This window comes from Misgurnus anguillicaudatus, chromosome 23 (genome assembly GCF_027580225.2).
Source record: "Misgurnus anguillicaudatus chromosome 23, ASM2758022v2, whole genome shotgun sequence".
NCBI classification, from domain to species: domain Eukaryota; kingdom Metazoa; phylum Chordata; class Actinopteri; order Cypriniformes; family Cobitidae; genus Misgurnus; species Misgurnus anguillicaudatus.
This window is the reverse complement of record NC_073359.2, coordinates 10127718-10140755: the sequence shown is the minus strand read 5'-3', so window position 1 is coordinate 10140755 and position 13038 is coordinate 10127718. Positions and strand designations below refer to the sequence as shown.

The following is a 13038-nucleotide window of genomic DNA, read 5'->3' as shown; positions in this document are numbered from 1 at the left end:
GAGGCATTTAGTGTGGCGCGCTACACGCGATTCTGCCTCATTCGTGCATCCAGTTCGCGCAAATGGCGCAAATTGAGTGTTGCCACAGGAAACGCGGGGGATGAGTTAACCAATCAGGAGCTTGCTCTAGTAGTGAAGTGATTACAGCCCACTGCGTAATGTGACGTCAGAGTGACGTCTTTTTCATGTCATTTTTGGACGTCAAAATCCGGTCCATTGAGGGGGTTGTTTTGTAATGCCAGGCGACGTCCTTGCACGTCTAAATGTTGACATCCATAGGACCTCCATGTAAGGAAAAGAGACATGAAAAAAGATGAAGTCAACATTGTGAGAATATGAGAATATATAATCTATGAATAGATTTTTAACTGTACATTTAGATGAATTTGTATGTAATTCAAGAAAGCAGAAAAAACAGTACTGTATAAATAATATAGACTATTCGTATGTATTAATCAATAATGCTGATATTTAAACACATTTTTATAGACCTATCATGTAATATAGACATAGGCCTGTCATAGACGTCCAAATGACTCCGAAAAATTACCCAGTTCAAACGTCAAATGTTGCCCGTAAATATGACGTCCAAGTAGGGTCATGGTTGCACGTCCAAATAGTGGACCTAGTTTGGACGTCGAATAGATGTCCAGAATTGGTCATTGACCGACGGACCCAATATAGACACAAATGTATTTCTTTATCTCCCGGTGTGAATCAACTAACAGTTTAGAGTCTAGCTATTTTATACCCTATGGATATGCACGAATGTTGATGCCACGCCAATGCCAGGTAAGGCCTTTTCTGCACATTTCTTTGAATGTTCAATTTAACAAATGACACAATTCCCAAAATAAGAATGAAAAACAAAGATGTCAGGCAGGGATAAGCTTGCTAAGGATGAATTGTTTTGACACTGACAAAAGCAAACAAACTTATGGCATGATTACCATCTGCCACTATTTGATGTGCCTCTCTACATTTGTCTGACAGAATGTCCTACTGAGCTCCCAAAAGAAGACAATGCTGACGTTTCTCCGGCCTCCCTTAAAAACAGCTACAGCGCCGGGGATAAAATACAGTACACCTGCAAAGCTGGCTACACCTCTAAGTTGGAAATTGGATATGTATGTAGTGACCACAAATGGACACAGAATCATAAAGGAGAATGTATAAGTAAGTCACAATAAATTGACCATTCCAATGTTTATTGGGCATTTTTAGGTTAATCCAGGACTAGACCTCGGTTAAATTAGGATTTTAAGTTGTTTTTACAAACAAACCTTACAGAAAACAATACTGGTGTGAATTTTGAGACAAAACATTGGCATTAATATATGTTAAGATATGTCAGTACAAGGTGTTTTTAAATTAAGGCAGCACAAACGTGCATTTTAAGATAAGGCCTGTCCGAAAAACTGCCCCAAAACGTTTTACACCACGTAGATGTATATTAGGCCCAAATATCAAAATTATTAGTCTTTAGAATTAGTCAAAGGTGCCTGTTACATTTTTTAAGTTGTTAGCCTGTCTTATTTATTTGTTATCTGTGAAATTATTTTTTGAGGTATATTTGCTTCATTTAAATGTATATAGAAATTATACATATACAAAACAACATATTTGCTCACAGTGTCAGTTTTATCAAATATATTTGATTGTACTAATATGTAGATTTCTAAACTGTACTTAATTAGTTTTTAGATATGTGATATATAAAATCTAAATCCAGGTTATAGAAAGTAAAAAAAAGTATGATGCCTTATATGGCTATATGCATTATCATAAAGCCTTCTAAAAGAGTGACAAAGACATCAAACATGGGTAAGTTTGAAATACAATGAATGAATACAAGCAAATTCTAAATCAAACTAACATCTCTACTTGTTACTTGTTACAGGTTCAGATATATCATGCACAACACCTGACATACAACATGGAACTGTTAAGGAGGTGAAAGATAACAAGAAAGATGACACATTAAAATATGAATGTGATAAAGGATATAAACCCGGGCAAGAAACTCCCAAGTGCACTGAACAGGGCTGGAGTCCGGTGCCAACATGTGTAGCTGAAAGTTCAGGTAATATTTTAGAGTCATTAAGAATAATACAGAAAACAGAGTAACTACTGCGACTGAGAAAAATACATTAAAGGGGCCATGGCACAAGACTTTTTTAAGATGCCAAATCAATCTTTACTGTCCTCAGAGCACATATGTGAAGTTTTAGCTCAAAATACCATATAAATAATTTATTATAACATGTTAAAATTGCCACTTTGTAGGTGTGTGCAAAAATGTGCCATTTTGGGTGTGTCCTTTAAAATGCAAATGAGCTGATGAAATTCAAACACTGATCACGATGGTGGTTTGTTGCAATTAAAACTCAGTTGTGTTTTTTTCTGGACTAAATGGCAGTGCTGTGGTTGGATAGTGCAGATTAAAGGGCGGTATTATTAAAATAAGAGCTCCTTATGACATCATAAGGAGAGCCAAATTTCAACGACCTATTTTTTCATGTGCTTGTAGAGAATGGTTTACCAAAACTAAGTTACTGGGTTGATCTTTTTCACATTTTCTAGGTTGATAGAAGGACTGGGGACCCAATCATAGCACTTAAACATGGAAAAATGTTTGACACTTGTTCTTGTTTTTCATTTCTATATTGAAGGAGTGTTGAAATAAACTAGATAAAAAATTACACACTGGAAAAAAAATCAGGTTTGAAGATGTTGGTGGTTGATTACGTAATGTTAGCTGGTGGGAACAAACAGTAAGTGTGGGTGACAAAGAACACAATCAGGTCAGGTCACAGTGATCCGACTGGAAAAGTACAGGTCACATTTCATTTTTTCAGATTTCAAAATCCTAGAACTGGCAAAAATAATATTTTAGTGGTTGATCTCAAAATGTAAGCTGGCAGGGACAAACAGTCACCAAGAGGGAGAAAGAACAAGTCAGGTCACAATGATCCTGAATTTTCCAAAGAATATTTACATTGTATCTGTGAGCTCTTTTATTTTGGATTTGAGCAAGTACATATAGGTCAGAGAGGAGATATTGTTGTGAAATTCCAGAGAAACCTTTTGGAATTTTACTTTAGACACATTGTTTCCTAAAGCCGGGCTCACACCACAGGGTTTTTGGATGGATTTTGCTCAGATTGTGATCAGCAACTCAAGGAGAAAAAAGAGAAAATAGTGGAGTGTCCCTTTAAAGGGGACAGAGAATAAAAATCATTTTACCTTGTCTTTGTTGAATATTGGTAGTCTACCCACATTCACAAACATACAAAAATTGCTAAACATGCTAAACATCTCAGTCTCATAGAAATTCCTCTTTTAGAAATGTCAGCCAGAAAACTGAAAATCTGAAAAACTGATGCTTATGACATCACAGGCATCTCCCTGCCCCTTCACTTTAAAATAATTGGCTAAATTTTTTGAGTGGCAGCAAAGTCATGAGATTGCAAGTTAGGCTAGTAGGGGGAGCCAAATAGGTGCAAACCACTTGTTTAAAATCTCCCACCCTAATAGAGCTATCTGAGAGAGGTTTTTAGGAAGCTTCTAAGGCATTACAGACCCAAACAAAAAAAAATTGTCTACATGTCACATCACAGAACAAGGACAAATACTCCCGCCAGTGTAGAGATGCAATGTAATGAATCGCTGACACGAGAGAACTGTTTAGTCAAGCCTTTAATGGCGGAAACAAACACAACAACCAACACACGTAGAGCGTAGCCCGAAACTCCACCCAGGTCTGCGTGTTTGTGTACAACGTCATGAACCACGTCACACACCACATACTGGCGCCGCCCATTTTTCCTCCAGGACACAAACTCCCACACAGGTGCCTGCGGGAATGAGGAAACAAAAGAAAAGCACAAAACAACACGGGGTTCACCGGGTGAACCCGTAGTGCAGAGCAACAGCACAAAGGACACTACTGAACACACGTGGAACACCAACGCAACACAATAACACTACATTGTAAAGCGAACCAAGGATACAGGCGAAGGTAGCCTGACTACTCCAACTCATAATCTTGAAACCTGGTGGCGGAGGACGGCCAGACCGCCGGGGAGGCTGCACCGGGACACCTGAGGGGGCCCATATCACGGCATATGGCTTCCACCGAACAGGGAGGGGCAACAATAGTAGCTTTCTGGTGCCCGCGGTCGTCAGACCCCGGAGGGACAGCAGGCTCAGCAAATTGCCAAGGGGATATCGGGACCACATGGGGGAGCAACAATCTGCACACCGCCCTCCTCATCACTCTCCGACACAGCAGCGTCATCACAATGACCTGTGGCACCTGAAAAAGAGTCAACTTTATAACAGTCAGACAAGCGAACCCTATACGACGCACGCCGCAGCTGGGAGCCCGTAAACTTATGTACATTGCACCACGCACCGTCGGAACTAAGCACAAGATATCGGCTGCGAGCCCGAGACTTATTGCGGTCACTGTATAAATATACAAGGTCGCCTGGGCTAATGTCAGGGCAAGGTGCACCCCGACTCCGAGGTGCCTTTGACTTCACGCTGTAAGGGTGGTTAGACAGACACTGCTCGTATTGCAAGGTGATCAGGTCCCGGTCACACACCGGTAACTGGTCGTGCGAGAACTGATCACGCTGCAGTAGCATCTCACGAGCTGACAGGCCACGTGAACGAATACGGCTATTTAACCGAGCGACAGTCACAGACAGCAGCACAGGGGTGACGGCCCCGCAGTGTGGTTCCAAACGCAAAATCTCACCCTGTAGCTCCTGGATGGCCTTTTCAGTCACTGGATTTTTATTGACATTTTTAGCATTGCCTACTTCAATGGTCAACCTGTACTGAGCGAGCACGGCGTCCTTAGCTAGTGCAGAAAAACCAGGAGCAGGGTCACTTCTAACTACAGCAAAGGGGCCATCGAGCGGACGAAGGTCAACACACAGGCGTATAAGGCCATCCAAGTATCTTTCCGCTCATCGTCAATCAACAATGCAGCTGTGTAGGAAGTCACACACTCCCGAACAACCAGAATGAATTGACGTTCACGCCTTAGAACATCAGCAGCAAAGGTAGAGCCGACTGTCTCTGGTGGGTCACTGCTGGACTGTTCCACAGCGAATATTGGGGTCTTCGCCAGTGCAGCACATTGATGACAGCCTTTACTGGTGAGTTGGATGGCAGAGTCAATGTTCAGTGCATAGAAGTACCGGCAGACAACAAGTCTCAACTGATGCACAGAGGGGTGATCTAGCCGAATGTGCAGAGACATAAGCAAACCATGCAATACGGACCGTAGGACGACAATATATTCAGTGGTGTTTGATAGCGGTGTATTATGCCGTACGACTAACAGGCCATCATTTGCCATGGTGACAGTGTTCAAATATCTCTTTACATCTCTCACATTGGTGACTCTCTTTGAAGGACGAGTGCCCTGCCGAAGATGGGCACGCACCCTGCGGAGATCAGAACACTCCGCCTGAATCTACAGCCATGAGGCTCTATTGGCAAAGGGTACTTTTGCAGCTCCCTGCAAGATGTCGGCAACTTCAGTACGGCACACGGCAGAGACCATAGACTCACGGACAAGGTTACACACCTGGCATGTGGGATTGTCGCACTGTGCGGCATTACGACTTACCAAAATCTGACGGAAGAATAGCGGCCCCGGCAACATGACGAACAGATGCTTGGAAACGGCTAGCAGTAGACAAGAATGTAGTAACACGTGGGCTTGCAGAGAATTCTCCCCTGCACAGCTTCTCAAAGGCTTGCACGCATGGTTTGCTATCAGTGAGAACACACGGGGTCTGTGAAGACTGGACAATGTAAGGACCAAAATGCTTCAGGGCGGCGGCCATAGCTAACGCTTCAATTTCACACGGAAGCCAATAAATTTGGTTTTTGCGAAGCTTAGCACTAAAGTGTCCGGCGACCAGCAATTTGTCCCCCCGTGTAATGTACAATGTCGCGCCCAACCCCGGATGCTTAAGGGCGCCATCAGTAACAACCCAAAGCTGATCGTCCGGTCGCGGTATCGTCACAGCGCAACTAGTGGATAACGCTTGCTGGGCCCTATGGAAACACTGCAGAAGCTCATCTGACCACACAATTGTATTAGTAGATTCCCCACCGGCGACTACACTGTCAAAAGGGGCAATGATAGAGGCGCAACCCTTTAGGACGCGAGCAAGGACTTTATATGCACCAATGAATGATCGTAGAGCAGTGACGGTGGAAGGGGGGGCACATGAGGCCAGGGTTGCAATGCGGTGGGAACTAGCGCAAATAGTACCTTGATTCCAGACCCACCCCAATATAGTGGTCTGTACTGGGGCAACGACAGTCTTACTGGGAGATAAGCATAAATCGCACGCCCGGAGGGCTGCCAGGACCTTTTTCCACACCAAGAGAAGATCTTCAAGGGTGTCAGCGCCGCAATACAGATCATCTGCGACCTTGGCCAGCTGTCCCTGTTGGAGGAGGTCGCCGAGCACCCGACAGGTTAATTCCTCCAATGCGGTCTCTGAGCCAGGCATGCCCATGGCACATCTGGCATACACACGGACACCTTTAAATGGGGTGACCACCCCACAGTACTTCATAGATGTTCTGGAAAGTGGGATTTGGTAGAAAGCTTTGGTGAGGTCAGTTGCGATAATATACTTCCACTGAGCTATCTGACGCAATGTAGCATCAACGTTTGGCATGAGTAAGGGCTGGGGTTTGCTGTAACGACCCACATCAGCAAATGCTGTGACAAGACGGAAACCACCATTTGGCTTTTTGATGAGGAATGATAGGTTAACATATTCAACATCGACATCAATGTCTTCGGGTTTCCGGAAAACGCCCAATGATTCCAACGCGTCAAACTGAGCCTGCAGATCTTGTAATTGGCCCCAGGAGTACTGTGGGACCCTTCCCTTCCGTTGGGGTGGTTGGACAGGCCCCATGTGTACCCTAGCCTGGAAGGGGCCAGCAGCGTCATTATAGCCTTTAAACCTGAATCCAGGTTTTCCACCACAAGTCCGTCGAAAAAGAGCTTGTGCCCGTCTCTCTGAAAATGCGTGCGCGTTTCACCAACTACCTTCAATGGTGAGGAGCCATCTGCCTGACGTGCAGACTGTGTACTGCTGGAGACTTTAAGGCCCAGTCTGCTGGCGTACGCAAACCTTATCATGTTACCTGTTGCACCGCTGTCGATGGTTTACCTAACGGGGACATGGCTGTGAAAGGATTCGAGGCATGGTGACTGCATAATGTGGACGCGCATCACTGCCTTGGGATTTTGCAGCATGTCCTCATTCTCGTCCTCAGGTTCACACTCAGAGTAACATGGTGAGCCAGAACCTGTCGTGCCATAGCAATGAACGCTTTGTCTGGAGGGGGCAGAAAGGGGCATTTACTTAGAAAGTGCCCATCAGGTCGGCGAGCCTCTTTACACAGCGGGCAAGATCTTCGTGGTCGGCTCAGAGAGGCTGGTTTCTGTCTTGGGGGGTTGAACACAGCTGAGCGCATAGCTCTGGCATCCTCTGATGACTGTAGCTCGTCCAGTAGTGAGCACAGGGCTTGTGATATCTCTGGCTTGATCGATGCCAGAGTGCGTGACCGTAACTCAGTCCCATACCTCTGTTTCACAAGCTTTGGCAAATCACTATGAATAAGACGAAGCCAAGTGAGGACAACAAAATTTTCTACCGTGGGTGACAGCTCTTCATCCTCTGCAATGGGTTCGCCACCATGGGTAATGCCAGAGTCTTTGCGTAGTAGATTATCCTCAACAAAAGCCATTAATCTTTGATACAAATCTTCTGGTCCTTCATTAGACTCAAGTTTTATAGCAGCAAAATCAATGAAGTGTGCACCGGTTGACTGAATCCCGTAATGTAGTCTAATTGTCTGCCATATGAAATCAATGCTTCTGGAGTTTTTAACAATAGTACTCCGAGAAATCACTGGGCAGTAGTTAGCGATCTGTCCCAGCATAAGTTCAAGCATGCTGATCTTTTGTTGGCGCGTGCGCCGTTGCGCGGCAGGAAGAGTCTCGCCGTCATCAGTAAAACCTCTAAACGGTGAAACTCTCGTCTTCTTTTCCCAGCGCGCTCCGTCCAATAGAAAGGGGGCGAACTCAGCGTCCAGTGATAACGTGTAGATGAGGTTTTGACGCCAGTTTTCAAATGAATTTATAGTCTCAACTTTCGTAAGGCACCACTGCTTCGGTGCTCTGTGTGTATTCGCCATGGCTCAGGTCTCAGGTTTCATCAGCAGCGATTCGCACCGCGGCTCGTTTATGCGCGATTGTAGCGTGGACTAATCTTACACGAGCTCACTGAGCTGTCTGGGGAGTGGGAACAATAGTGCTGCCACCACGCCAGTGTAGAGATGCAATGTAATGAATCGCTGACACGAGAGAACTGTTTAGTCAAGCCTTTAATAGCGGAAACAAACACAACAACCAACACACGTAGAGCGTAGCCCGAAACTCCACCCAGGTCTGCGTGTTTGTGTACAACGTCATGAACCACGTCACACACCACATACTGGCGTCCGTTCAATCATTCTATGTCACCTTTAAGTATAAACTTGGCAGCAATGTCTATGATATTTTCAAAATTGTTTGATATTATCCCCACGTGATCTCACAAAAGAAGGGAAAACTAATCCAGCCAGTCACAGTGCAGATGGTATAAACAGAGAAAGGTCGACCAATTAATGGGCAAGTTGATTGTTCATTCATGAAGTAATGGATCCGGGACATTCACGTGTAAATTTGCATTATAGAAGGGGCTTATATAGCTCAAATTGAGTAAACTTACCAGATTGTTGGACCTCCTCACTCTTCCAATCGTTTTAATTCCTCTAAAAGTATGAGATGCCTCGTGTAGTGATAATGATTGTCTTCCATGATTGTTTTGTTTTTCTGCCTCCGTTCGCTTCCTATAATCACGTCACTACTAGAGCAAGCTCCTGATTGGTTAGCGCCGCGAAAATCTGCCAAACTCAATTCGCGCGGAACGCACCATTCACGCTTACATTGCATTGACTTAACATGTAAATCACTCGCGCTTGCCGCCTCTTTCGCATCTGGTGTGAAGCACCATTATGCTGCGTTCAGACCAGCCGCGGTAGAGGTGTCAAGCGCGAGTGATTTACATGTTTAGTCAATGTAAAGACACATTGACGCGTGTATGGAGGTCTCGCGGCGCGAATGAGGCATGTAGCGTGGCGTGGTACACACGATTCTGCCCAACTCGCCTGTCTAGTTCGCGCGAATGGTGCTTTTTGTGCATTTTGCGTTTGACGCAAATTTGCGGCTGATGCCTGAGTTGAAAATTTTAATTTTGGTGGATTTTTGCGCCGCGTTAACCAACAAGGAGCCTGTTTGCTGCCATGGCGGCAGCCCTCCCCGGAGTCACTCATTCAACACTAAGGAACGCTTGATATTGTCCGTGAACAGTTACCCGGAGCTATACGACACAAGTTCTTATTTCTATATAGACAGGAATAAAAAGGACCTCGCTTGGAAGAGTGTCAGTGAGGTCATTGGGCAACCTGGTAAGTTGTAAATACACATTTCACTTTTGAGTCACGTGACGTTTATCGACATCCTCACCGTTTTTTTAAATTTTTTCCCCCTGTAGAAAGGTGATCAAATGCAAACCGGTAACTCTATCGATGAATGCACAATCAATGTCAGCCATCTTGCAAACAGACAACCGCATAGCACTTGCCTCTCCCACAAGAAGTGGATTTCGCTTCTGACGTGCATTAATACTTGCTTTTTCTGCTCGTCTACTTCGCTCTAGATGCGCAAATGCATTCAAAATGTTCAAGCGGCAAACTAGACGCGGTACACGTGATTTTAACGCCTAAAACACGGCTGGTGTAAACGCAGCATTATGCTGCGTTCAGACCAGCCACGGTAGTGGTGTCAAGCATGAGTGATTTCAATGTTAAGTCAATGTAAATCAAGGTCTCGCTGCGCGAATGAGGCATTTAGTGTGGCGCGCTACACGCGATTCTGCCTCATTCGTGCATCCAGTTCGCGCAAATGGCGCAAATTGAGTGTTGCCACAGGAAACGCGCGGGATGAGTTAACCAATCAGGAGCTTGCTCTAGTAGTGAAGTGATTACAGCCCACTGCGTAATGTGACGTCAGAGTGACGTCTTTTTCATGTCATTTTTGGACGTCCAAATCCGGTCCATTGAGGGGGTTGTTTTGTAATGCCAGGCGACGTCTTTTTTTCGACATCTTCTGCACGTCTAAATGTTGACATCCATAGGACCTCCATGTAAGGAAAAGAGACATGAAAAAAGATGAACTCAACATTGTGAGAATATGAGAATATATAATCTATGAATAGATTTTTAACTGTACATTTAGATGAATTTGTATGTAATTCAAGAAAGCAGAAAAAACAGTACTGTATAAATAATATAGACTATTCGTTGCCCGTAAATATGACGTCCAAGTAGGGTCATGGTTGCACGTCCAAATAGTGGACCTAGTTTGGACGTCGAATAGATGTCCAGAATTGGTCATGGACCGACGGACCCAATATAGACACAAATGTATTTCTTTATCTCCCAGTGTGAATCAACTAACAGTTTAGAGTCTAGCTATTTTATACCCTATGGATATGCACGAATGTTGATGCCACGCCAATGCCAGGTAAGGCCTTTTCTGCACATTTCTTTGAATGTTCAATTTTACAAATGACACAATTCCCAAAATAAGAATGAAAAACAAAGATGTCAGGCAGGGATAAGCTTGCTAATGATGAATTGTTTTGACACTGACAAAAGCAAACAAACTTATGGCATGATTACCATCTGCCACTATTTGATGTGCCTCTCTACATTTGTCTGACAGAATGTCCTACTGAGCTCCCAAAAGAAGACAATGCTGACGTTTCTCCTGCCTCCCTCAAAATCAGCTACAGCGCCGGGGATAAAATACAGTACACCTGCAAAGCTGGCTACACCTCTAAGTTGGAAATCGGATATGTATGTAGTGACCACAAATGGACACAGAATCATAAAGGAGAATGTATAAGTAAGTCACAATAAATTGACCATTCCAATGTTTATTGGGCAGTTTTAGGTTAATCCAGGACTAGACCTCAAGACTCAGATGTATATTTTAAGTTGTTTTTACAAACAAACCTTACAGAAAACAATACTGGTGTGAATTTTGAGACAAAACATTGGCATTAATATTTGTTAAGATATGTCAGTACAAGGTGTTTTTAAATTAAGGCAGCACAAACGTGCATTTTAAGAGAAGGCCTGTCCGAAAAACTGCCCCAAAACGTTTTACACCACGTAGATGTATATTAGGCCCAAATATCACAATTATTAGTCTTTGGAATTAGGTGCCTGTTACATTTTTTTTAAGTTGTTAGCCTGTCTTATTTATTTGTTATCTGTGAAATTATTTTTTGAGGTATATTTGCTTCATTTAAATGTATATAGAAATTATACATACAGTATACAAAACAACATATTTGCTCACAGTGTCAGTTGTATCAAATATATTTGATTGTACTAATATGTGGATTTCTAAACTGTACTTAATTAGTTTTTAGATACGTGATATATAAAATCTAAATCCAGGTTATAGAAAGTAAAAAAGTATGATGCCTTATATGGTTATATGCATTATCATAAAGCCTTCTAAAAGAGTGACAAAGACATCAAACATGGGTAAGTTTGAAATACAATGAATGAATACAAGCAAATTCTAAATCAAACTAACATCTCTACTTGTTACTTGTTACAGGTTCAGATATATCATGCACAACACCTGACATACAACATGGAACTGTTAAGGAGGTGAAAGATAACAAGGAAGACGACACATTAAAATATAAGTGTGAACCAGGATATAAACCCAAGCAAGGAACTTCTAAGTGCACTGAACAGGGCTGGACTCCCGAGCCAAAATGTGTAGCTGGAAGTTCAGGTAATACTTTACAGTTATTAAGAATAATACAGAAAACAGAGTAACTACTGCCACCAAGAAAAATACATTAAAGGGGCCATGGCACAAGACTTTTTTAAGATGTCAAATCAATCTTTACTGTCCTCAGAGCACATATGTGAAGTTTTAGCTCAAAATACCATATAAATAATTTATTATAACATGTTAATTCAAACACTGATCACAATGATGATGGTTTGTTGCAATTAAAACTCAATTGTGACTAAATGGCAGTGCTGTGGTTGGATAGTGCAGATTAAAGGGCGGCTCACAGATATTTACATTGTATCTGTGAGCTCTTTTATTTTGGATTCGAGCAAGTACATATAGGTCAGAGAGGAGATATTGTTGTGAAATTTAAGTCCAGAGAAACCTTTTGGAATTGGAATTTTACTTTACTTTACTTTAGACACATTGTTTCCTAAAGCCGGGCTCACACCACAGGATTTTTGGATGGATTTTACTGTCTGTGACAAAACCCTCAGATTTTGATCAGCAACTCAAGGAGAAAAAAGAGAAAATAGTGGAGTGTCCCTTTAAAGGGGACAGAGAATAAAAATCATTTTACCTTGTCTTTGTTGAATATTGGTAGTCTACCCACATTCACAAACATACAAAAATTGCTAAACATGCTAAACATCTCAATCTCATAGAAATTCGTCTTTTAGAAATGTCAGCCAGAAAACAGACAATCTGAAAAACTGATGCTTATGACATCACAGGCATCTCCCTGCCCCTTCACTTTAAAATAATTGGCTAAATTTTTTGAGTGGCAGCAAAGTCATGAGATTGCAAGTTAAGCCAGTAGGGGGAGCCAAATAGGTGCAAACCACTTGTTTAAAATCTCCCACCTTAATAGAGCTATCTGAGAGAGGTTTTTAGGAAGCTTCTAAGGCATTACAGACCCAAACAAAAAAAAATTGTCTACATGTCACATCACAGAACAAGGACAAATACTCCCACCAGTGTAGAGATGCAATGTAATGAATCGCTGACACGAGAGAACTGTTTAGTCAAGCCTTTAATGGTGGAAACAAACACAACAA

At 42.8% G+C, this 13038-nt stretch overlaps 1 protein-coding gene across 5 annotated transcripts in view; it reads left to right on the top strand.

The window, feature by feature from the left end:
- Positions 1-13038, top strand: part of LOC129452845 (complement factor H) — a 115922-nt gene that overhangs the window by 16221 nt on the left and 86663 nt on the right. For all 5 annotated transcript variants that reach the window (XR_012365837.1, XM_073861728.1, XM_073861727.1 and 2 more), the window contains 2 exons: positions 994-1176; positions 1901-2083. Coding sequence is in view for 4 of the 5 variants with exons in the window: in XM_073861728.1 (XP_073717829.1) it covers positions 994-1176; positions 1901-2083 (366 nt within the window). In the remaining variant the exon portion in view is untranslated. The remainder of the gene's footprint in view (positions 1-993; positions 1177-1900; positions 2084-13038) is intronic.